The sequence below is a fragment of the Heloderma suspectum genome, chromosome 2 (genome assembly GCF_057233095.1).
Source record: "Heloderma suspectum isolate Gila_16-S chromosome 2, 16-S_ref, whole genome shotgun sequence".
Classification (NCBI taxonomy): domain Eukaryota; kingdom Metazoa; phylum Chordata; class Lepidosauria; order Squamata; family Helodermatidae; genus Heloderma; species Heloderma suspectum.
The window spans coordinates 382419942-382446403 of record NC_139459.1 but is presented as its reverse complement, the minus strand read 5'-3'; the positions used below and the strand labels follow the sequence as shown (position 1 = coordinate 382446403).

At 48.0% G+C, this 26462-nt stretch overlaps 2 protein-coding genes across 2 annotated transcripts in view; both read right to left on the bottom strand.

The window, feature by feature from the left end:
* LOC146356375 (uncharacterized) overlaps nucleotides 1–26462 on the bottom strand; it is a 980383-nt gene that overhangs the window by 635488 nt on the left and 318433 nt on the right. The gene's annotated exons all lie outside the window — the stretch shown is intronic.
* LOC146356383 (vomeronasal type-2 receptor 26-like) lies at nucleotides 291–24950 on the bottom strand. The gene is made up of 5 exons (XM_084832612.1): nucleotides 24757–24950; nucleotides 16068–16359; nucleotides 11903–12130; nucleotides 9077–9203; nucleotides 291–2237 (listed from the first exon to the last, which is right to left on the bottom strand). Exons 2-5 carry the CDS (start codon nucleotides 16212–16214, stop codon nucleotides 1327–1329), a joined length of 1413 nt encoding a protein of 470 aa, XP_084688738.1. The 5' UTR covers nucleotides 16215–16359; nucleotides 24757–24950; the 3' UTR covers nucleotides 291–1326.

Sequence of the window (26462 nt, the reverse complement as noted above, 5' to 3'; positions counted from 1 at the left end):
TTGTATATTCAGTCTTATTACACAAACATGGGTGCTCAGAAAAATAATGGCTTCATTGGGATCCACAAACATTCACAATGCAAGATTCAGCTTCTCAGTTATACCAAATCCTTCTTCTGGATGCATTTTTTAAAAAGGGGAAATGGGAAAATGTATTGTTGTTTTGTTTTGTTAGGGAGGGCATGGTGTCAATGCTTGGTCTGTTGTGGTTCTTGATTGTTGGGGGCTGTGCGTAACACAAAGAAGTATTTGTCTGGATGATCTCAGAGGAGGGAAAACAATCCAAGTGTGCCTTATCTATGCTTTTATTCTTAATTATTCATATAAACAGAGATCTATAAAACATTCCTCAAGTACCTACAACATAATGCAATGAAGGTATGATGGCTGAGGTTGTTGCTTGAGTAACGTAGCATCTCTGTTTTATCATAATACATTTTATCATAATTAAACCAAGGCATTTTTCCTTCCTTCCTTCCTTCCATTTATCTCACCTTTGAGGATAAACTCCTTGAAATGCAGCTTAGAAGTCAGATAAACATGCAAGGGCTGTGCAGCAACCCCTCGAGCCACTCTGGAGGCTGATCTGGATCTTCCAAATTGCCCCTGACCTGCCTTGGGCCAATTTAGAGCCGGGCCAACCTGCTTTGGCCTCCAGATCTGAAATGTGATCCGGACACGCGAAATACCCTTCCCACACACACCCTGCCAGTGGGCAAGCCCCCTGATCCTCCTTACCTGGACCCCTGGATCCCTGGGGAGTGCCCACAGCCAATGTTTTCTTGCAAAGTAGAGTCAGCAGAGAGACCTTTTGTCACCTCATCCCTGCTGGGTTGGAGACTGCAGTGATTCTCTCTGACCCTCTGCAGTGGTAGTGATGCTACTGTAACACAGGTGAAACCAGGCCAATAGTTCCTTCCCCATGCCAGGCTCTGAGCTGGCAAAAAGAGGAAGGCACTTGGACCCAGACCCTTGGGTCCCTCTTTCGAGACCAGTTCTGGAGGCTTCCTGAACCTCCTAATCCATAGCTTTCTTTAGCAATCAAACCATGGGCATCTATCGTACATCTTTCTCTCCTCAACTAAGAAATATGCAGACACATTTCTTCTGTGCTTCACTGCTGGAGCAATGTGACACCAAAATGAAAAGTTTACAATTTTATCTAGAGCTCCCTTGCCTTGCAAGGAAACCTACACAGTATTTCTGGATTGACTTGGATCCTACTGTAAAGAAATAGGCCATGGATACATTCCAGACTTGCCCCCACCAGACGCTATGGTTCTTATTTGATTATTTTCGGTCCAGAATTCTAACCCTCCTCTAGTATCAGCTGCCATGCTTGTTTTTCATCATGAGATGCTCCTTGCAATTCAGGTCAGGTCTCAGTACAATAATGTAGCACTTCGGAAGAAAGATGCAGCCCAGTATCCCAGCACTGGAGGCCAAGATAGAGAAGGCCTGCATAGCTACCATGTATTTGCCCTTTGTGCTCAGGTAGGAGGGCACAAATGAAACCCAAACACTGCAAAAGACCAGCATGCTGAAGGTGATCAGTTTGGCTTCGTTGAAGGCTGCAGGCAGCTTCCTGGCTAAGAAAGCCACTGTGAAGCAGATTGCAGCCAGGAAGCCCATGTAGCCAAGAGCAGTATAGAACATCATCACAGATCCTTCATTGCATTGCAAGATTATCTGTCCAGGCTGAGAGTGCATGTCAGAGTTAGGGAAGGGTGGAGAGATGCCCAGCCAGATGGAGCAGATGACAACTTGGATGCTAGAACAAGAAATTATGATGGAGTTTGCAAGACTCTTCCCTAGCCATCTCCTCACCTGGTTCCCTGGCTTCGTGGCCAGGAAGGCCAGTACCACAGTGATGGTTTTTGCCAACACAGCAGAGACGGCAACAGAGAAGATGATGCTAAAGACCGTTTGTCGGAGAAGGCAGGTTTCTTTTTTTGGCCAGCCAATGAACAGGAAAGAGGACAAGAAGGAAAGCAGGAGAGATATAACGAGAATATAGGACAGGTCCCGGTTATTAGATTTGACTACTGGAGTTTCTTGGAATTTAATGAAGACTACTAAAATAAAACCTGTTGTTAGGGATAAGAATAGGACAAAGGAAGTCAGAATGATCCCCAGTGTTTCATTATAGGACAGAAAAGTTATATCCTTGGGGACACATTGATCTTGGTCCTTGTTTGGATGCTGTTCTTCTGGACACTTGGCGCAATGGTCTGCATCTGAAAAGAAGACGAGTCACTTCAGCATGACTAACATCAGGTGTCCATCCAGATCTGTCAGTGTTCTGTTACATTTTGAGTCAAGATGGGCAAGTGGGAGAGGTCAGGAAACAGAAATTTGTAGTAGGGATGGACGAAAGTCCCTTACCTGTTCTCAAAGCTTGCTTAGCGGTGGGGGGGAGGCGCTTCGGTTCTCCCCCCGAAGTTCAGGCGAGGGGGGGGAGGCACCCCACCTCGTCCAGCCGAAATTCAGGCCACGGGGGAGGCTCCCCATCCCTCGCCGGTGAAATTCAGCCTGGGTAGAAGCACCCCGTCTACTCGACCGCGAAAAAAAAAGTAAAACACACACACACACACACACACCCGTGATAGGCTACGTAACGATTTACGTAGCCTATCACGGCTAGATTTCCAAAGTCAGCCATGATAGACTATGTAAATCGTCATGTAGCCTATCACGGGTGACTTTGAAATAAAAAAAAGGCGCGTACGCACGGCTCCCATGGGGACCACCATTTGCGTTCCTTATTTTGACATGTCTAGTCTACATAAAGATTTACGTAGACTACAGCGAAAATAAGAGCAACGCAAATAGCGTTCCCTTATTTTCGCTGTAGCCTACGTAAATCTTTATGTAGACTAGACGTGCCAAAATAAGGAACACAAATGGCGGCGCCCATGGGCCGCTGCCATTTGCGTATGCGCTTTTTTTTTTTCAAAGTCACCCGTGATAGGCTACGTGACGATTTACCTAGCCTATCATGGCTGACTTTGGAAATCTAGCCGTGATAGGCTACATAAATCGTTACGTAGCCTATCACGGGTGTGTTTTTTTCTTTTTTACTTTACTTTTTTTTTTGCAATGGCGGCAGCGGCAGCTGGTCAGGAGACCGGCCGCCGCCCCTGCCCCCACCAAACTGCCACTGAACCGCCACCGGGACCCGCCGCCGAGAGGGACATTCGGCCATGGTAAGTCCCATCCCGGGGGGGGGGCGGGGGGCCGGTGGAGAATTTCCCCACCAATTTCGGGGGGCCGAATGCGTTGGTATTCGGCCTCCCAAAGATTCAGGGAGAAATTCTCCACCATCCCTAATTTGTAGCAGGGGAGGGAGAGAGACCAATCTTCCCTTGTAGAGGACCTGCTTTGTGTTTAGAAGATACAATCTGTGGCCTCATCACAAAAGCAGGATCTCAGGCAGTGAGAGATTGTGGGGGTCTTGCAAGTCAGATTACACAAAACTGGGCTTCATGAGTTGATTTTGCATAAAGACATTTTTGTTGTAGTTGTAGTTGTTGAAATATGGAATAGCAACTGTCTTTAGCAAAACAACGTTCAGGGTATTATCTATGCCTTTGTCTTATTTTAGTCTTCAGAACAACCCTGTAATGTGTGCTAGTTAAAGTCATAACAAGTGGGCCAAGGTAATAAGCCCTGTCCCTGAGCAGGGATTTGAACTTGGGTCCCCCCTCCCCAGTCCAAGAGCAGCCCTCCACCTGCATCATCAGTCTTGCTTTTTCCAAGGGTGGTCTGTTAAGATTCAAGCCCGGAGTAGGAAGCCTTCATAAGAACCAGTGTGTTTTTGTGGCTAGATTGTTGGCCTGGGAACTGGGAGATCCTGTTTCTAGTCCCCAATCAGCAATGGAAGCTCACTGGCAGGGGCTGATAGGCAGAGCCAGGCAGAAGCAGGCAGGCAGAGCTAGACGGAGGCAGGTGGAGGACGGCAGAGGTGGGCAGGTGAAGGTAGGGAGGCAGAGCCAGGCAGAAGTGTCTGGAATCTTCTGGGCCATCCTCCATCCCACCCACCCACCCACCCATTCCCCATGGAGGGCATCTCTCACTTCAGACAGTTTTACCCAGCTGTTGCTGCTCTAGGCACAGCCAACATTTGATTTTCTCTACAAAAACTAGAGGCAAGGGGACACCATCATCATCTCGGAGATTTCTGCATACAGGACGGCTTCACCACCTCCAAGGTGAGTTAAACCTGGAGGAATGATGGGATGAGCATGAGTAAAAGCAAGAGGGGAAATCCTTCCTGGAGAAGAAGAAACATTTGGACAACCTGGCTCCACTGAGCAGGAGTACATTTAAGTGAGAGCCAGGTGGAGGTGGGCAGGTGGAGACAGGCAGGCAGAGCCAGGCAGGGGCAGGCAGGCAGAAGCTGGAAGAGGGACACCCATGGGTGTTGGATGGCGCAAATAAGCTATAGCCCCTTGGCGTCAAAGCCACCAAGCCCAGCTATTCCACCTAGGCACAGGGCGCAGGCCATAAGGCATGGGGTGGGTAGGAAACCTGGTTGATCCTGCAAGGCTTGTCTGAAAGAGAAGCCATGCAAAAACTTGGGCATTCTGGTGAAACTGGGGAAAGTTCATTAAATCCATGATGATACCATTGGGAGGGGTGGGGAGGGCAGGCGGAGTGGGCAGGTGGATGGCCCGAGGTTTATATCAGATTGTGGAATGAAAATGTGATGCCCGTCCTCACTCAAAGAACGACAGAAACTAACCGAAATAAAGAGAAACAGCAGGGTGAGCGAGTGCACCGTTCAGTCACCCGAGGGATTGAGGGTCGGGTAGCCCAGCAGGGCCAGGTTAACTTTGAGGAAGACCAGCTGCTCCACCAACTCAGCATCCACCAGGAGCGGTGGGGTGTCACCACATTGCCCATCTTGAAGAACACCCTCTCACTTGGGATGCTGGTGGGTTGGCAGCTGAGTTCTTCCCTGGCCACACGAGCCAGGTCTGGCCAAACCTGGCTGTGGGATGACCCGGGGCCCATGGACCAGTTCGCCAGAGGCTCCACCAGGTGATGCTGCACAGACATGGCAGCACCATCCTGTTGGGTGGGTTTGGTCCCTCTCCCCCCAACTGCTGACTGCACTGCCTTGGCCCATAACCCCTCGCCTGTGGCCCTGCTGGGAGTGATGCTGCTGGAAGGGATGGGGAATGGTCTCCCCCATTCTCCTCTGCCGGCACCTTCCCCAGCCTCTTTGCCCATTCCCCCCTCACTTTCCCCACCCATTTTTCCAGCCATACCACACAGGAGTTCTCCCCACAAAGGTAATCTTTCAGGCATGTAGGGGTGGACGAAAGTCACTTACCTGTCCTCGAAGCTTTTCGCAGTGGGGGGAGGTGCTTCGTTGCTCCCCCCACGAAGTTCAGGCCAGGGGGGAGGCTTCCCGCCTCGCCTGGCCAAAATTCAGGCCGGGGAGGAGGCGCCTCACCTCGCGCGGCCGCGAAGTAAACAGTTAAAAAAAAAAACGCCCCCGTGATAGGCTACGTGACGATTAACGTAGCCTATCATGGCTACATCTGCAAAGTCAGCCGTGATAGGCTATGTAAATTGCCACGTAGCCTATCACGGGTGACTTTAAAAAAAAAAAAAAGTGCGTACGCAAATGGCGGCCCCCATAGGGAGCCACCATTCGCGTTCCTTATTTGGTCGCTGTAGTCTACGCAAATGTTTACGTAGACTATGGCGAAAATAAGGGCAACACAAATAGCCGCCATTATCCATACGCGCTTTTTTTTTGTTTTTTTAAAGTCACCCGTGATAGGCTAAGTGACGATTTACGTAGCCTATCACAGCTGACTTTGCATATCTAGCCATGATAGGTTACGTTAATTGTCACGTAGCCTATCATGGGGGCGTTTTTTTTTTTTTCTTTTATTGCAATGGCTTGGGGGCAGCCGGTCGAAAGATGGGCTGCTGCCCCCGCCCCTGACGAAGACCCGACAAACCGCTGGCCGGACCCGCCGCTGGGAGGGACATTCGGCAAAGGTAAGTCCCGTCCCGGGGGGGCAGGGGGGGCGGAGAATTTCTCCCCGAAACTTGTTTGGGGGGGCCGAACACGTTGGCGCTCGGCCCCCCGAAGTTTCGGGGAGAAATTCTCCGCCATCCCTACAGACATGGAATGCTCATTGTGGCCAACCTGTATGTCCTCTCACTGTACAGGGGCTCTTCCTGGCCACAGGGATCAACTGGGTAAGGAGGGCAGAGTGGCCTCGAGGAACGGCTTGAGGAGAACCACAAGCTGGGACATGGCATCCCTCTGCTGCCTGCCCAGGGGTGCCTGGATGCCAATGTCTCTGACCCTGATACCTTCTGGACAGCACGCTGTTGTTCCAACATAAGCTCCAACATGAGGTACGAGGAGTTCCAACATGTTGCCAAGTTCAGCACCACATTGTGCTCTGGGAGCCCCAACTCCACCGGCTTCTCCCACAGCAGCCTCCTGCCCTTGATGCTGTGGTGGATGTGCCCAGCCCCCTTCCTGCAGCTCTCCAAGATGTTACGGATTCCGGGCATGGGGGTGGGATCTGCCTTGGTGCTGCTCACACCAAGGGCGTCCCTCACAGTCAGGTTGAAGGTATGCGTGATGCAGTGGATGCCCTCAAATCCACCATCTCACACAGCCTTTCCCATGCTGGCTCCCCCATCCCTGACCATGTAACCACGGATGAGCTTGTGCCTGGCCAGTCACCCCTCCACCATGCAGATCATGGCCTCCATAATCTCTGCTGCCATGTGAGACTGGTCCATGACTTGCATGTGAAGGAGGGCTTCCTCCTGTGCTTGCCTTCCCCCAGCCCCCTGCCTCACATGTCTGCTCACCTTCCCCCTCCCTCCTCCTCCTGCCCATCTGTGTGAACTTTGAGAAGTTGATACATTTTGGAGACAGCCTCTCTTGGCTGGTCAGAAGGCATAAGGAGTGCCACAAATCTGAGAGGTGGATGAGGTGCCTTGTGGAGGGGGTGTTTCGATTGTGGTGCCTCTGTGCTGGGCTGATCCGCTTCGCATCATGCTGAGGAACCTCCTAAACAGCCAGCTTCGCCTCATAATTCAGGCTCTGTACCAAAGTGGTGAATGGCCTACTTCAGACCTATCATAGCTTTGCCAGGGTGCCACACACCATTCCAAATGCTGGACTCAAGGAGATTGTCCATGCCAAGGCAGCGGAAAGTGCCAGCAATGCAAATGAAAGCAGGGGCAGCAGGCACATGCTTAAGGCATGTGCTGATCGCTGTCATAGGATTCACCTTAAAGAAGGAGGGGGTGAAGAGGATGATATGGGGAAAGAAGCCGACACTGGATAAAAAGAGGGAAAAGGAGGTGAGGTTACTTCCCCTACATCAGTCTGGCTACTTCCAATGTTGGTCTGTCAAGGGGATGGCAGAGAATTCTGCCACGGACCCAAATGAGGCTGGATTCTAAAGAATCCACCCGCCCCCCCAGAGTCCGTGGCAGAATGGAGTGCTTACCTCCGCCTCTCACTGGAATCCTCTTTGGGTGGATCCTGCTTGCAGCGATCCTGAGGAGTTGCCGGCTGGCTCCAGAGTGTCAGTGATATGGCCACCATTGCCATATCACTGGCTGAGGGGGACTGTCTCCACATGCAAATGAAACCCAGTATGCCATTTGAGGCCATAAAGGTCTTAGATTAAGGTAAATGCAGCTGTAAATGGCTGCATTTAGCTCAAACTAAGACCTTTACGGCCACAAACAGCGTATTGGATGCCATTTGCGTCCCTGCTTTTTTTTTTGACGTGATAGGCTATGCAAATATTTACCGTAAACTAAGACCTTTACAGCTGGAAATGGCATACTGGATGCCATTTGAGTCCACAGTCAATTGAACTCCCCTCAGCCAGCGATGTGGCAATGGTGGCCGTTTCGCTAGCGCTTCAGAGCCAGCTGGTGGCTCTGCAGAATCAATGAGGAGCAGAGCCGGCCGAAGAGGATTCCGGGTGGAGGAATGGATCACCTCCCCCCAAGGGCAGATTCCTGGCCAGAATGACAGGTAGGGAATTTGCCCATCCCTAGTCTGTCAAGTTTCAAGTGTGGAGTTGAAATCCTTCATAAAATCTACTTTTCTTACCCTTTCATTCAAAATTTTGCAGAAGGGGTTTAAAGGAGAAGAAGAGTGAATCGACCCTGGACAGGAGAGTGTTCTCATCAACAGAGAGTTGTGGGTTGTTGTGGGGCAGAATTTTCCAAGCTTTGCATCTTGAACTTCACACCATTTTCACATCCCCTGTTCTGCCAAGGAACGCCTGCATGTCTGCCACAGAATCGCAGCACATTGGACTGGAGAGGGTTCTCTCTCTATACAGTAGACTGGCCTATGCCTTTAATGTCATCCCTGCCCCAGTCATGTCAAATGCAGAGCTTTTTGTAGGCTGTGCTTTAAACCAGGAAATGGGGGGGGCACTGCGCACAGTGGAGGCTGGTAGCACTGATGTTTGGTGGTGCTATGAATGGATTCTGAGTTTCAGACAGAACCAGCCAGAGCTGTAAGGAGCTCTGGTGGGAATTAAAATACTGACGCCCAGAAGGGATCCAAGTTCAAAGATGTCTTTAAAATCTTCACTGAAAATCTCTGAATATTTAATTAATTCATTTATATAACTTTTGAGCCTGCCTTTCAGAAAAACTGTTAGGCTGATTTACAAACCTGAAAAATAAAAGATCATATAAGAAGATGAATTACTCATAATTAAAATATAATAAAGAACAGCACCATCGGGATGTTGTAGAATTGAGAAATCCATCCTTTAACCCTCATTCACTCTATGTGCTGAACTGGCTGGGCAAGTAAAGACATCTTCACGTGCCACTTGAATGGCATCCCAGTTGTTGAGCCTTCCTGGGGAGGGTATTGCATTAGCAGGGTGCCACAACCAAAAAGGCCCCAGTCAGGACACCCGTCACCACATTTCAGATGGCACGGGGATGCAGAAGAGAGCCTCTGATTACAAATGTGGTGTTCAGGCAAAAAACAAACCCAAATGTTTGCTCTATTTCCCAAGGGAACAGCTGTTCCTCTGAGGTCACCCACCTTCCTGAGTGGAGATTGTCCCATCTGCACATGGAGCACAAGCATAGCAGCAAGGTGGCTCTCCTTCCTGGACCTCTTTGGCATATCCAGGGCAACAACTCTTGACACATGTGGAGCGAGGCACAGTCTAGCAATAAAGAGAAGGAGCAGAAAGGAAAATGTGTTCAGAATATTTTTTGTCTCTGGGAATGAATAACTCATTTTGGAAAGGACCTCATGAGATCTCTTGTCCCAGTGACCTCAACTGATCCCAGGATGCTCTTTGGGCTGTTCATTTCTTTGTTTCAACATTTATACCAGACTTTTCTCTACATAAATAGACTGAACACAGAGTGCAAAACTGAAAGGTAACAGGTGCAAGAACAAAATAAACTAAGATGCAAAACGGAACCAACCACAGCAATAAAACAGCAACCATAAAAAATAACAACCAGTGAATAGACATTACTAGATCCCTCATAGGTATTAACTAGGGCTGTGAAAAGACCTCTTGCCACGTTTCAGTCTGATTTGAACCCAACCCGCGTCATTTTCGGATGCAAACCATGATTTGGATAGCCAAATTATTCGGATTCAAAGTTTTCCCTATGACTTGCATTGGAAAACAGAAACAGCTGGAACATTTTCAGTTTTCATTATAAATACACAAAACCTGGAAACCTAGCAGGCCCCATGGAGAGGATTCCATCTGCTGGAATTCAGACAATTTGGCCCAGGAGTTTGTGTGCTAACACAAAGGAGGGAGGTCCTCCTGCCAAATGTCAGACAGTTTGGCCAAGTAGACATTGTGCTAGCCACAGATAAAATGTGCTGTCCTCAGAAACTCAAACCAAAGGTCATAAATGGATCATCCGAGAAGTTAGGTGTTAAAGCTAGGGATGTACAAAAGTCACTTACCTTTTTGCGGATTCTGTTCGTGGGGGGGAGAGGCACTCGGTCCCACCCTCCGGAATCCTCGACAAGGGGGGAGGCAATCCAGTCCTCCCCCCCAGAATCCTCTATGGCCAGCTCTGCTCCACGGAGCAGCCGGCCAGGCCAGGGCTGTCTGCAGCTGGATTTCCAGCTGCAGACTGGCTGGTGTGGACACAAATGGCGGCCACTGTTGTGGCCGCCATTTGCATCCAGCCAGGGAGCCATGATAGGCTACGTAATATTTACATAGGCTAAAACGGCGAATAAAAAAGGAATGCAAATAGCGCCCACTACGCTATTTGCATTCCCCTTTTTTTCGCCATAATAGTCTACGTAAATATTTACATAGACTAAAACAGCAAAAAATAAGGAACACAAATGGCAGCTGCCATAGCCACCACCATTTGCGTATGCCTTTTTTTCCTTTTTTTTTTACCCAGACATGATAGGCTACGTAAAGACTTACGTAGCCTATCACGGCAAAGACCAGACTGCAAATGGCGGTCGCGGCAGCCGGTCGAAAGACCAGCTGCCACTACCACTGCTGGAGCTGCTGCCTTCCAGAACATCCACCCCAGGTAAGTCTTGTCCCAGGGGGGATCCGTGGGGGGGCAGGGGGGGCAGGCCATTCTGCCACAGATCTCGGGTGGCTGAATGCCAGTGCATTCAGCCTCACTGCAATCTGTGGCGGAATTCTCCGCCATCCCTAGTTGCTGTGATAAGGAGGAGGGCACTATCCCTAATCTCTGCTGTGAGTTTCCCCAAAGTAAAAATAACCCCTCTCCCCTTTCCTATTCAGCTTCAGAGTGGATGACCTCTGGCTCTCTTTTGCTGAATGGAATACACATTACCTGGGAAAACAGGCAGGCAGGCAGGTAGGCTGTGCTGTGCTGTGTTTTCAACACAAACTCTCAAAGAAAGAGCTATAACTTTTCACTGGTTGCACAGAAGTGCAGGAAATCTGGGCAAAGGGCAGCACCAATGCCAAAGCCCCATATTGGGCTCCCTTTGCTACACAGTGTAATAATAAATATAAACAATATATGTTTTTAACATGTGTAGTGTTGTTAGATTTCTAGTCTTTTAGCTTCGTCGTTTTAAATCTGTACTTTTAGTCTTTGCTTTGCTGATAGGTTTTATTCTGGTTTTATTCTGGTTGTGTTGTTATATTGTAGTTATATTGTAGTTTTAATGCTTTAGTATTTTATATTGTTTTACTGTGTGCTTTTTTGGTTTTAATGTTTGTGAACCTCCCAGAGAGCTTCGGCTATTGGATGATATAGCAATGAAATGAATTAAATAAATACATACATACATACATAAAATAAAATACAGAAATAGTGCTTTGCCACATACTGTTTGCAGAAAAAAAAAGGAATAGTTGAATTGAAAAGGGCTTGGTAGGAAAGAATAAGAAGAACAAACCTAGAGTATAACACACACACACACACACACACCACAGATCTAGCCAACTAACTAAGCAGTTCTAACAGCTCTCCCTAATCACCACCTCTAACAGCACTCTCTCTTGCAGTGAAACAAACACAGGCTGATCTCTCCAAATACATGTGGTATCCCATACCCCCTTCCCCACCACTGCCACTGATTGGAGACTGCTGGGTTAAGTTCAGCCCACATTTGGCAACTAGAGTTGCCATTCGCCAAAGCTCCCTCCTCAGCTCTGGAACTCTGTGGCGGAGCGAGGCACTTCGGCGGTGAGCCGGTTCACTTCGGACTGCCTTGGTGCTGGTCTGATCCACTTTGGATCTGACTTAGGCAGCCCCGAAGCACCCCGATTCACTTTGGTCTTCGGATTTGACACTGAAGCTATGCACAGCACTGGCATTAAACACATATTATTAGAGTTTAACGGATGCCACGAGCCTCAAATATGACTCAAATAATTTCCCCTACCTGATTAAAATGCCTGGGCCACACAATGGCTTCTGTGTTAATGGTGAGCTTTCTGTCTATGGATGCTTGTCTCCGTACACTCCCAATTTTCACTCGACCACGGGTCAAATTGGGAAGCAGCACCCAATTAATGAATTCAAAGTCTGCTTCCAGCTCTCCATGCTCATCTAGATACAGTCCGCTCCCAGAAGCATTAGAAAACTGGATGGCTTTTAAGAAAGTGTGAAGCTAGAATGACAGAAAAAACATCCAGCCTTTCAAAACATGAAAACATACTCAATATCCTTTCTAGGGATGTACAGATTTTGTTAAATCTGTTCCATCCACATTTCACAGGTTCTGAGGCCTCTCTCAACTTGAACCTACCTGGATACTGCAATCATAATCTGAGGCCTTCCTCTGAGTGCTTCCTCTGAGAGAGGCTCAGAAGGTGGCAATAAGGGAGAGGGCCTTCTCAGAAGTAGCCCCCTGATTCTGGAATGCTCTCCCCAAGGAAATCCACCTGGCACCAACACTGTCATCTTTTTGACACCGAGTTAAGACTGCCCTCTACTCCCAGGCATGTCATGGCATACTGTGGTGCATTTGTCTGAGTTGTTTTTATCAGCTTTATTATCTTACCATAACTGTGTTAGGAATTAAAATTGTTTTTTTAAAAAAAATATTAAAAATTCCATTTTTATTATCTTGGATGTGTGCTCTGTAATTTTTATGAACCACCCAGAAGGCTTCAGCTATTGGGTGGTATAGAAATAGGTAAAAAAAATTGCAAATAAATATTAAATAAACATCCAACTGCTATTTAAAAAGAAAGGTGGTGAGATGGTACCTCATTCTTATAGAGGGGAAGTCGAAAGCCTTCAAACATGCTGCCCCCAACCCTGGGCTCCAGCTTTGTTTTACTAGCCATGATGGGCAAGTGTCGAAAGGGGTCATGATTGGGGCCCTCACTGCAAGAGCCTTGTCTACTTCATCAAGCCCAATAATGGAAACTGATCTCACAAGATGAGGCAGGAAGAGACATCAGACACCCCAACTGAATCCGCTAGAAGAACAGTCTCAAATTTACTAAAGACAAATTACTTTCTCCACAGAGTTCTTCAAAAAACAACAACACACCACTCCTTCCTGAGTGGTCTAGGGGAACATTTTTTGGAGAGTGCACCGATAATCTCTGGACCACTCAGAATAACTCCCTGGGGAGACTACATGAGGAGGCAAAGGGGGCATCAAAATAAGCTCTGTTTGTTGCTGGCACTGCCACACCATAGGCATGATTTTAAAAGATGTTCAGTCATTTCCATCCTGAACCTTTGGCCATTTGTGGTGGACAGTGGAGGCTGGTGCATCCTATTTCAATGGGGCTGTGAATCTGCACTGGGTTTCAGTCAGAAGTCTACAGGAGCTATCCAAGGTGATGGGACCATTTTGGAGGATAGGGCCCGGCACTTTGCATAGCTCTTTTAGAGGTCGGACTGGTTGTGACTGAAACCCAGAGCAGATTAACAGCCCCACTGAAATAGGCACCACCAGCCTCCACTGAAGGTGGTATTGCAAAAGGAAAAGAGAATACCTGCCATGGGTGCAGCTTTTGATATTCCAGCCTGCCTCCTCCACCCATCATCAGCATCCATTTTGAATGGGATAAATATGCAGCATCTAAGGCATGTGCCACAGATTGGACACTGTTGTACATACTGAAGCTGTCTTGAGACAGGGCTCTCTCTATCTCCTCCTGGGGCAGCATGTCCAGTTGATCTTTCTCTGTGCAACTTGTCCAACTTTTCTTGGATAACACATGCTGCAAGTAGAAACAGTGAAAGGCACTTTCCCAAAACTGTGCAGTAGCTAAAGAAAATGGTTCGTAGTAGTCATATTTTGTTCTTTTGGGGGTCTTCATTATGGAGGACAAAGAACCATGGAGGAATGGAAAGAAAGAAGGGTCATCAGACAAGATCATGTTCATGTCCTGGGAAGATGTTGTGATCCAGAGTTTTGCCTCAGTTTGTTTCATTTCAAGTGCTCTTTGTATATGGATCATTGGAAAAAAGCCATAGTGGGAGTCCACATAGAAAACCATTACTTTGACTGTTCTCCACATGACAGGTAATTCATTCTCAGACATTTGGTACATGATGTTTCGTGGTAGTCTTTTTGAGAAGGCCACACAAATCCCATGGCTGACCATGAGGGGTGTCAAGGCCCTCATGAACCTTTCTCCATTGTCGGTGTCGGGAGCATAAAGTCCAATCCACCTCCATCCGAAAAAGAGGAGGAGCTGGACGATCCCTGGGTACTGGGTTTCTTCCTTTGGGGCCATCCGGTAGACAAAGGGCAACTGAGTTTCATCATTAAAAACATGTGCAACAACACCATAACTCATCTAGTAAGGAAAGGAAAAGACTGGTGTTCAGCCCTTTTTTCCCCTTTTCGTCAGGATATCTTATTGTTGTGTTTCATTCTGATGCTGGTTTTAATTTGGTTTTATTCTGCAAAATACTTATTTTTGTTTAATGTTCTTTTTTAATATAGTGTAAATCAATCAATCAATCAATCAATCTAATAATTGTTGAGCAGAACTTAATTTTTAAAGATCTAATAATTGTTGACCAGAACAAAATGTGTGTCACAATGAGAGCAGGTTGGTACATGTTGAGGTGGGTTGCCAAAATTCCCCAAGGATGCTTTTCGATGCATCTATTCTTTGTGTGACTGGCCAAAGTAGTACACTGGGTACTTTGTCAGTAGAACCCAAGGCACTACACCCTGTCTGAAAACAACAGCATCCCAAAGGCAATCCCTTTCTTTTCCCCAAAGGAGTGAATGCTAATCTTTCACTTAAACAAAATTCAGTAGAGCTGTACAGTTGAAGACACCTCTCGATATAGGTTGAACCTGCTCCTTGCCTCAAGTAAGCCCTCCATAAAGGGAAGATTTAGTCCTCCCACACACAACTCCGTTGCTGACACTTTTTGGGGGACACACTTGAGCATTATTCAGGAACTACAGCCAACAGGGGGAAATAAGAGTAGAAAAGGCTGTAGGGCCATGGCTTCAGTGAAGGCATGGGCAAATTTGTGAGTCCACAGGCACCATTGTCACCAGATCTAGTCATAAAGCTGATATTGGTTCATAGCAGGATCAGGCACCCCACAGCCCGTCAAACACATTGGGGTCACATTAGAGCCTCATTCAGGTATTACAGCCATGGTTTGACAACATGAGTGGGAAAGGCTGTGTGGGTGAGCCTTTAGGTCAGTGGTGGGTAACATCTTAAGAAGATCATAAGAACATAAGAGGAGCCATGCTAGATCAGACCGAGGGTCCATCTAGTCCAGCATTCTGTTCGCACAGTGGCCATCCAGCGCCCATGTGAAACCCTGAGCAGGAGATGTGTGAAACAGCAACTTCTTCACCATGTCCCACACCAACTGGTGTACATAGGCATAGTGCCTCCGATACTGGAGGTAAAAATGTATCTGTGGGTGCATTTTCTCCAGTAGAAGCAAGCAGGGCCTAAAACCCACCCCTATCATCAGAAACAGACACGCAGCTGAAATCAAAGGGTAGAATCCAAGAAACGTCCTACTTCAAGTAGACCCATTAAAATGCATGGGACAAGTTAGTAAACCCCGAGTGATTCTGCTGGGAAAGAAAAGTGTGCAGGAAGAGTGCATCATGTTTCCCAGTGTAATCAGTCTGGCAGGCTGTGTGGATGCAGCAGCAGAATGATGGCAGTGACCAGGATGGGGCTGTATGCATGTTGTCCATGACCACGACTGGTTTAGCTTCTCCCCTGTTGTCATGTGCATCATGCCAACTACCCTATGTATGGGAGCCACATGCTGGTTTGGCCCTGCTTCCATCCAGGTGCCACCAAATGATGAGAAGTTTGGATTAGAAGGGTTCTGAGCCCGTGGTCCCTCGGCACCTGCCCCACCACTCCAGTTCCTGAGGCTGGATCTGATTATGTTCCTCTTCCAAACTTATGTTTGGATGCCCTGGCTCCCATTCCAAAGCTCCACCACTGCCACTACCACCTCCAGCATGCACTCCAGAGGACCAGCTTCCCCAGTGGGCAGAGGTGCCTTGGAGAATCCAAGCCAAGCAAGCCCTCAGCTCACATTTCTATGCACCTGGCATCCTCTCTTCTCCTAATTCATACCTGTGGGATTTTGTAGATGCCCGACATGGTTGAAATCAGGATGGAGAGGTCAGATTCAGCCCCTTCAAGGACAGCCAGCAGGTGATTCTTTCTCCCACAGCTGTAGTTTGGAAGATTCCTTTCCCCACCAGCAACCAGCTGCAGCATCGCATAGGAAGTGGTTCTTCCATCGAAGTAGGACTTATAGACGTCATAGCCCAGGGTGATGTTGGGTAAGAGCCTGGGGTCCTGGTTGATCTCCTGAATGGCGAACAAGAAGGACAGGATGTGCCAGTACCTTGGATTTAGCAAACTGCAAAACAATAAATGAAAACAAAATGTGCTTTACTTCCTTTTATAAATCTAAAGTCCCTGTAAGGCAATATACATCTCAGAAGAGCTGGTCCTCAAATAACAGTTTGTATATTGGTAGGGAGCAGCAAACCTAATCTTCCTGCAAGGTAAATAAATATCCACTGGCCATTTAGACCATCTCCATTTAGATGGAGAGATTATGCCTCATTCCTGGAGAGGACAAGCCCACAGTGTTTGAAGAACAAAATCTTTGTCTATATTGACATTACATTTCCATACTACCCCATCACTGAAGCTCTCTAGGCTTTTTACAAAAATTATAATAAATTATACAGAGTGCAAAACCCTTTACATAAATCAATGGCAATGTTCCCCAAACTCAAATACCACTAGCAGAAGTCTCCTGAATCTTTCCATTGGGCAACCGGTTGCACAACCAGATGCAAAGCAGGAGCAAAGTAGTTGCTCAACAGATTGCACAACGGGTGGCACAATGCGTTGCACAAGCAAAATGCAAAACCTAGTGCACAACTAGACTTGCAAAGATGTATCTTCAGTTGGATTCTTCTCTTGCGCATTGTTCAGCAGCACCTAGACTCCACCAGCACAATGTCCTTCGCGCTAACAGAGTGACACAGTTGGATACTGGACAGACACCACTGAGTTAAAAATGGTAATCAACTATGGGATGAAACCAGGATCTGATTAAAAACTCATCACATGATGTGAAACGCCTGAGAGAAGAAAATGTCTTAATCTGGCTCTGAAACGAAAACAATGTTGGCACCAGGCAGGCATCATATACAAAACACACACACACACACACGTATGTATATTCAGTGAAAATTTCTGAATGTACAGACTGAGAACTCTTAGTCACATGGCCTTAAACTGGAGGATAATTTGTTGGCAATACACCACTCATCCACTCCTGCTAGCCATTTAACAGGACAGAGACTGATGAGGGTGGAGGCTCAAATATATTTTTGGAATACTCTGGTTAGTCTTTCTATCTTCCTCACACACACACACACACACACGTGCATGCACACACACAGACACACGATTCTGACACCCAAACTGGAGCAGCCTGGTACAAGACATCTCAACTCAGTTTCACAGACTCTCAGATTTACAGTTGGTTCCAACAGAACAAGGAAAGGACAATGGCATGCCTAAGAAAAGGGGAAGTTTCTGGATCTATAGACTGAGAATGTATGTCCCATATCTGACAGTGGCATTGTCAGACATGGGGCATGCATTCTTCTGATAGTTTTCAGGAAGTTACTGAAAACAGGGACTGGGAAATACAAAGATCACATGCCCTCAATAGTTTTGGAGGGATACTTGAAAGTTGTACCCCAACTGTCACACCAAGGAACACAGCCTGTGCATTCACCCTGTCTCCAAATATTCAGTTGGAAGGATGATGCATCTGGCTCTGCTGATTGCAGAATAGCTGCAACTCAAGAACATCCATTTGCTACCTTGTAATAAGCATTTATGCTGGTGATGAAGGGGGAAGCCATGTGGTGGCATTCTTGTTTAGTCTACACTGAAGAGACACCATAGCTCCAGCCTGTGTCTTGTCACTAGGGATGTACGGATTCCCCAACATCCGTTCCGGTTGGGAGTCTACTCAGGGCGGGGGAGGCAAGCCATTCCTCCCCTGCCGCTGGAATCCTCCAGAGTGTCTTGGACACATAGACTTATACACAAGATTCATGGCTCTATTTTGCATATAAGTCTATGGGCATATCCTGCCGATCGCGATCACCACTGTTTTTTTTTTAAAAATGGCAACCAATATGGAGGTGAACGGGACGGGTCCAGGAGCAAGCAGCCAGAGCCTTTCTGCATGGAATCCTCCTGGAGTAGGGGTAAGTGGGGCTGATCCACCACGGATTCCAGAGGAATCCAGCCTCATTTGAATCCACAGCAGATTTCTCTAGCATCCCTACATGTCACAGGGTGTTTGTACTTTTGGTTAGAACTATGCAAGAAAACTCTAATTATCCAGCCATATGTGATCTTGCTGAATAAGATGCTGCCTCAGGGCTAATGACGCTCCAAATCTTCCTTCAAAAGGCACAACAGGGGTGAAGTAGTGAGAGTGAATGACAAGGGATGACCAGGGGTCTGAGAAAATACTGGAGGTTTCCATTAAATAGGGCCAATGGGTGTCCAGGTTGGGAATCATTTAATCATCACCACTTACCAATCAACCCTGGTGGAAGGGGACTTGGAAAAGATGTATGGCTGGAGATACTTAAGATATTGTGAAGATAAGACTCCACCAATGAGGTAGTCTCCTGGCCGGTAGTAATTGAGTGCTCCCATTTGATTTCTGATTGGATCCAAGGGACATTCTTCCTTTTGGGTCTTGCAGGCTGCATGAGGCAGCAGGAGCAGCAGCAGGAGCGGCAGGTGTACCATGGCGGTTCTGCTGTCTTGCTCCTTCTGACTGGTCCTCTCGACTCCAAAATCAGCTGGTCAGAAGAAGCCAGAAAAGCCGTGCAAGTGTCAGGCTGCAGTGTCGTTACAAAGACAATGAGTTCTGAGCTGAAACAGAGTTGCACCAAACTGCACCACACTGATGGCCATCCCAGGCTGCCCTGGATCTCAGCACGGGAAGCACTGGACCTAATTAATACACCCAGCTTTTCAGGCATAGTGCAAGACGCTGCCTCATGTTGCCTTCAGTTCCACTGCTTAGGTCATTGGTCTCAAAGGGAATCTCCAGAAGACAGAACTCGCTTGAGCTTTGGCAAGAATCAGAATAAATCATGTTGGGTTTTTATATATATATGTACCAAAGACAGCATCACCTCCACAAGTTCATGGACTCTCAGAGTGGCTTGAGCCACAGGTGCAGAGATGGAGAAAAACATGTTTTCGAGAACTCACTAATGAGGCTTCATCTTCTGATGTGGGAAGGGAAAGGGAGGGATGTGACCATGGCCTGAGCTTTGTTGGAGAATGACCAACAAAAAAGCCATGATTGAGAAAATCTGTTACGATATATACCAGAGGTCGGGGGATACGTGCCCTTCCACATGTTGTTGGACGATGTCCTTTCAGCCCTACCCAATAGTGAGGAATGATGGGTGTTGCAGTCTGAAACATCTGGGGAGGGCACAGCTTAGGGCGAGGGGTCTGCTGGACACTCAACTCCCACTTCTGAGGTCAGAGCTCTGTCTCCAACCTCAGAGGAGTTTCCCAACCCATCCTGGTGTTCCTGGGACACTCACCCAAGGCCTGTAGGATGGCTCTCAGAGAGATGAACTTTCAGGACACTGAGAAAATATATGTAGTTTTATGCCAAGAACAGAGCTACAGTAAGGGCCATAACTATTGGAACAAGGATAACTGTTTTGGCAGTTGGCCTCTGTACACCACCACATTGAAGTTGAAAGGAAGCACACCCAGATGGGAGGGAAGTCAGGACTTCCAGCTGTAATTCAAGGGGTGTGACAAAAGTGGGGTACTAAACATTCACGAAGTACAGCCAGTGGCATACACACACACGCACATCGTTGGTGGCTCATAAGTAATGGAACAAATGGCTGGCAAACAGCTGCATGGCCAGGTGTGGCCTGTTTCCTGGGTACCCCATGACCAATCAAGCAAATAAAAGACCTGGAGGTGGTTCTGAGTGTTACATTTGCATTTGGTAGCTGTTCACTGGAACTCCCAACATGAGGTTCAAAGGAGTGTCCATGCGAGTGAAGGAGGCCATCATTAGGCCGAGGAAACAAAATAATCCCATCAGAGACATAGCAAAAACAGTGGGAGTGGCCAATACAACAGTTGGGAACATCCTGAAAAAGAAGGAATTAACTGGCAAGCTCAGCAGCAGCAAAAGGCCGGGAAGACCACGGAAGAGAACTAAAGTGGATGACCGCGGAATTCTGCTCATGGTGAAGAGGAACCCTTTTACGACATCTAGCCAGGTCAAGAACGCTCTTGTGGAGGTAGGCATGTCATTGTCAACATCTACAGTCAAGAGACGGCTTTATGAATGTAAATACAGAGGCTTCACAACAAAGTGTAAACCGCTGGTAATGCTCAAGAACAGAAAGGCCAGATTAGTCTTTGCCAGAAAACACCTAAAAAAGCCTGCCCAGTTCTGGAATAACATTCTTTGGACTGATAAAACCAAGATTAACTTGTACCAGAATTATGGGAAGAGAAAAGTATGGAGAAGGAAAGGAACAGCTCATGATCCAAAGCATACCACATCATCTGTCAAACATGGTGGAGGCAGTGTTATGGCATGGGCATGTATGGCTGCCAATGGAACCGGGTCACTGGTGTTTATTGATGACCTGACTACTGATAAAAGCAGCAGGATGAATTCTGAAGTGTATAGGGCTATACTTTCTGCTCAGATTCAGCTGAATGCTGCCAAACTGATAGGATGCGACTTCATATAACAGATGGATAATGACCCAAAACATACAGCAAAAGCTACCCAAGAATTTCTGAAGGCAAAGAAGTGGGATACCCTTCAGTGACCAAGTCAGTCACCTGATCTCAACCCAATGGAGCATGCTTTTCACTTACTGAAGACAAGACTGAAGGCAGAAATCCTACAAACAAGCAGCAGCTGAACTTGAAGTAGGGATGTACGAAAGGGACTTACCTTGTCCCGCAGTTTGCTTCGCGGTGGGGGGGAGGCGCTTTGCTTCTCCCCCCAAAATTCAGGCCGGGGGGGAGGCGCCCCGCCTCTCCCGGCCGCGAAAGAAAAAGGGAAAAAACAAACAAACCCTGTGATAGGCTGCGTAAGGATTAACGTACCTATCACTGCTAGATTTCCAAAGTCAGCCGTGATAGGCTACGTAAATCGTTACGTAGCCTATCATGGGTGACTTTGGGGGAAAAAAGCGCGTACGAAGTGCATTCCTTATTTGGTCCTGGTAGTCTACGTAAAGATTTACGTAGACTACGGCGAAAATAAGGGCAACGCTATTTACGTAGACTAGACGTGCCAAAATAAGGAACGCAAATGGTGGCGCCCATGGGCGCTGCCATTTGCGTACGTGCATTTGAGGTTTTTTACTCAGCCGTGATAGGCTACGTAAACATTTACGTAAACATTTACATTTAAGGCTACATTTATGTAGCCTATCACGGCTGACTGCAGGGACACAAGCTGCGGCGGCTATGGCTGCCGCCATTTGTAGACCCGGCTGGCCAGGATTCGGGGGGGGAGGGATGGAGCGCCTCCCCCCTGGCCAGAATTTCAGGGGGAGGGACAGAGCACCTCCCCCCCACCTCGAATCACATTTCATCAAAAGGTGAGTGACTTTTGTACATCCCTAATTCCTGAAGCAAGAAACAATTTTGTGTCAATCTAGCCATGATAGGCTATGTTAATCGTTACGTAGCCTATCACAGGGGCATTTTTTTTTCTTTTGAAGTTGGTGGCCGGGGAGACGGGGAGCTTCTCCCTGGCCTGAATTTCGGCCGGGCGAGGAGGGAAGCCTCCCCCCCTGGCCTGAACTTCGGGGGAAGCAGTGAAGCGCCTCCCCCCCACCGCGAAGCAAACTGCGAGACCAGGTAAGTGACTTTCGTGCATCCCTAGAAGGAAGTGCTTTACACCACAAAAGCCCGAAACTACACAATTTATGGCTGTAATTTCACAATGGCAGGCTACTGGCACTGTTTAGAATGGAGGAGAGCTGCCATAAGACAACTGTCAGGAGCTTTTCTAAATCCATAGCCAGAGAAAGCAAGAGAGAACTCCATTCCCGCAAAAAGGGATGTACGAATCCCCTCACCTCAGGTCTGCAGTGGGGGTCTGCCAGGGGGAGGGGATCTGTTCCTCCCCACAGAATCCTATCTGTGCGGAACAGTGCTGTCCAGATGCAGATGTCATCAGCTACACCATTTCCATCCCTGTTTCTTCTCGGGATAGGCTACGTATCTCTATTTATGTTAGGGATGTACCAAAGTCACTTACCGTTTTGCGGATCTGCTTCGTGGTGGGGGGGAAGCATTCCGTTCCTCCCCCCAGAATCCTTGATGGGGGGGAGGAGCTCTGTCCTTCCCTCCGGAGTCCTGCCCGGCCGGCTCCGCTCCGCGGGGATTCCACGGAGCCGCCAGCCAGCTCCGCCCACAGCCGGACTGGGCAGCAGGGACACCTTTTTCTTTACTTTGCCATTCAGGAGACCAGCCACTGCCGCCACCACTGCTGCTGCCGAATCTGCCGCTGCCACACCCGCCGCCCCCACCGCACCCGCCGCATTCGCCCGCGCCACCGCCGAATCCACCGCATCTGCCCCAGGTAAGTGCCCTCCCAGGGGGATTCCACGGGGGGTCAGGGGAGCAGGAGGCCGTTCCGCCACGGATTCCGGGGGGCCGGATTCTACAGAATCTAGCCTCACTGGAATCCATGGCGGAATTCTCTACCATCCCTAATTTATGTAGATACTTACGTAGCCCATCGTGTGAAAAACCAGGGACGCAAACGGCGTAGTGGATGCCATTTGTGTCCGATCACTGACTTCCAGGTTCTGCATAGATGGCAGAATGGAACCGGCCAGGGCGGAGGGGATATTCAGTCCAGAAAGATTATGTTTATTCCTCATTTTGTCCATTCCCTGAGGATGTGAAGAGTGTGCTTTTTATTCAAACAAAGAGAAGGTTGCTGATCTTTCCCTTCATGCTGCATTTGTACAAGTGAAGGGTGACTGCTTCAGAAAGAACTTTCCATTACACTGTCTCTTTTTCATAAGTTTCATAGCAGAAGTGCAGTGTAGTGGTTAGAGTCCAGCCCAAAGTCACCCAGTGAGATAACTAACAGGTTTGCTAATGAGCTGGATGTGGAAATACAAAGCTGAGCTGGGGGCAAGTGGGGTGCTGACATGTGTAGGAGTATGTCGCTTTGAACTCAATAAGACTTACTTCTGAGTAGACATGCACAGAGTTGGTTCTCCTCTCCATTTTAGCCTCACAGCGTCACCAACAAGGCTGGATGTGGAAATAGAAAGCCTAGCAGAAGGAATAATACTCATGCAGGGCTCCAGACCGGCATGGTCATTTTAAAAGTTTTTTTATTTATTTCTTTCAAACAGCGTTGCTTTAAATAAAGAATGTATCGCTCAGGCACACCTAGGGCAGCCTTGTTTTGGGAAGCCCCGAGGAGGAGGAAGTGTTTTGGCTGAAAGTAATTACTGCATGTCTCAGGGCAGGGGGAAAAATACGTAACTATCTACAAAAAATAGCCTTTCTTATGGAAGTTATGCAGAATTACAGCTGTCGGTACGGATTTATCTTTGTAATTCTTGGATCGGAAAAAAAAGAGGAGAATTCCGGGGGCTTGCGAACGACAGTACAGAGCACTGGCCGCAAACTACGCAAGTCAAGCGGCATGGAAGGTACACAATTCATACATCCCTATCCAGATCTGAAATGTGATCTGAAAACCTGAAACAAACTTCCCACCCACCCCCTGCCAGCCGGCGAGGCCCCTGATCCTCCTTACATGGATTTGTCAGGAGTGCCCAAAGGCCAATGGTTTCTTGGAGGGGGCCACTGTTTTGAGCAACTCTTCTTCTTCTAGTAAGTAAGTGGTGTGTGGATTGCAGCCATAAAGAGGCCATCTAGGCAATTTTACAGGCATCAATTGCCCAGTTACACCTCACATTATGTGTAGATGTCCCTGTTATTGAAACAGTGTATGCACCATTTCTTTAACACAAGAAGTGTAATAAATGGTGTATGTGCCATTTATTCACCTTGGCTACTCCCTCCAATACAGCAGTTGCTGTGGGCGTTCCCTATGGTTCTAGATACGGAGGAAGGGGCTAATGTGGCTGGGCAGGTGGCAGACCAGAATTGGCCAAAGCAGCCCAAAGCAGCTAGAGTGTTATGGAATCAGTCCAACCCACTTAAGGATGCTTTGGAATGCTCCCAACCCAGAACTGGACCGCTTTGTAGGGATGTCAGAGAATTCCGCCACGAATCTTGATGAGGGCAAATGCCGATGCATTTGACCCCCCAAAATCCATGGCAGAATGAAGCCCCCGTCCCCCAACCCACGAAAGGCACGCGAAATGGAGCACTTACCTGCTGCAGTCCGCGCTGACTTGTGAATGGCAGCCGCCCTGCGGCTGCCATTCATTTCTTCATCAAAGCCATGATAGGCGACATAAATACTTACCTAGCCTATCACGGCTAATGCAGAGACACCTTTTGCGTCCCTGCAGAGGCCATGATAGGCTACGTAACTATTTACGTGGCCTATCACGGCAAGCCAAAACAACAACAACAATGTACACAAATGGTGGCGGCTACGGCAGACACCATTTGTGTTCCCTATTTTCAGCCGTTTTAGCCTACATAAATATTTCCAGAGGCTATTACATAGGGATGTATGAAAGTCACTTACCTTTTCTCAGGGGTGCTTCGCAGTGGGAGGGAGGCGCTTCGCTTCTCCCCCCGAAGTTCAGGTGAGGGGGGGGAGCCGTCCCGCCTCGCCCAGCCGAAATTCAGGCTTGGGGGGGAGGCTTCCCGCCTCGCCCAGACGAAATTCAGGCCGTGGAGAAGAGCCCCGTCTCCCCGGCCACAAAAGAAAGTGTAAAAAAGAAACAAACAAAAACCCGTGATAGGCTACGTAACGATTAGCGTAGCCTATCACGGCTGAATTTGCAAATCTAGCTGTGATAGGCTACGTTAATCGTTATGTAGCCTATCACGGGTTTTTGTGTTTTTTTTTATACTTTGTAATGGCGGCGGCAGCAGCCGGTCGGAAGACCGGCTGCCACCCCCGCCCACGACGAAAGGCCGACGAACTGCCGCCGGGACCCGCCACTGGGAGGGACATTCGCCAAAGGTAAGTCCCATCCCGGGCGGGCGGGGGGGAGGAGAATTTCACCGCCGATTTTGGGGGGCCGAATGTGTTGGCACTCGGCCCCCCGAAGATTCAGGGAGAAATTCTCCGCCATCCCTACTATTACGGCGAAAAAAAGGGGAACGGAAATAGCGTAGTGGGCGCTATTTGCATTCCCTTTTTTTCCACCATAATAGCCTACGTCAATATTTAAATAGGCTAAAACGGGGGGGGGGGAAGGAACGCAAATGGCACCCACTACGCTATTTGCATTCCCCTTTTTTTCTCCGTCATAGCCTACGTAAATATTTATGTAGGCTACAACAGCTAAAAATAGGTAATGTAAATAGCGGCCGCCGGAGCCGCTGCCATTTGCATATGCTGTTTTTTTGGGGGGGGTGCTTGCCCATATGGTGGCGGAATTCTCTGACATCTCTACTCCTGGAGTGTGCTCAAGTTCATATTCATTGCATCGGTGATGCTATCTAGCCATCTCATCCTCTGCTGTCCCCTTCTCCTTTTGCCTTCAATCTTTCCCAACATCAGGGTCTTTTCCACAGAGTTTTCTCTTCGCATTAGGTGGCAAAAATATTGGAGCTTCAGCTTCAGTATCTGTCCTTCCAATAAGCAGTCAGGGTTGATTTCCCTTAGGATTGACTGATTTGACCACCTTGAAGTCCAGGGGACTCGTAAGAGTCTTCTCCAGCACCACAGTTAGAAGGCATCAATTCTTCAGCACTCAGCCTTCCTTATAGTCCAGCTCTCACAGCCATACGTTGCAACTGGGAAAAGGATAGCTTTGATTATATGAACCTTTGTCGGCAAGGTGATGTCTCTGCTTCTCACTATGCTGTCTACGCTTGCCATAGCTTTCCTCCCAAGGAGCAAACGTCTTTTAATTTCATGACGACAGTCACCGTCTGCGGTGATCTTGGAGCCTAAGAAAATAAAATCTGTCACTGCTTCATTTCTTCCCCTTATATATGCCAGGAAGTCATGGGGCCAGATGCCATGATCTTAGTTTTTTTAATGTTGAGTTTCAAACCAGCTTCTGCACTCTCCTCTTTCACCCTCAACAAGAGGCTCTTGAGATCCTCTTCGCTTTCTGCCATTAGGGTGGTATCGTCTGTGTATCAGAGGTTGTTGATAATTCTGGCAATCTTAATTCTGAACTGTGATTCATCCAACCCGATGTTTCTCGTGATGTACTCTGCATAGAAATTAAATAAGCAGGACGACAATATATGGCCTTGTCATACTCCTTA

What these genes read in the sequence shown, in the direction of transcription:
- LOC146356383 (XM_084832612.1), bottom strand. Translation starts at nt 16,214, where the DNA reads ATGCTGCAGCTGGTTGCTGGTGGGGAAAGGAATCTTCCAAACTACAGC. An exon ending in GCATCTACAAAATCCCACAG is followed by an intron (nt 12,131 to 16,067) that starts GTATGAATTAGG and finishes CTGTCATTCTAG; the next exon opens with CTTCACACTTTCTTAAAAGC. An exon ending in GACAATCTCCACTCAGGAAG is followed by an intron (nt 2,238 to 9,076) that starts GTGGGTGACCTC and finishes TCTTCTTTTCAG; the next exon opens with ATGCAGACCATTGCGCCAAG.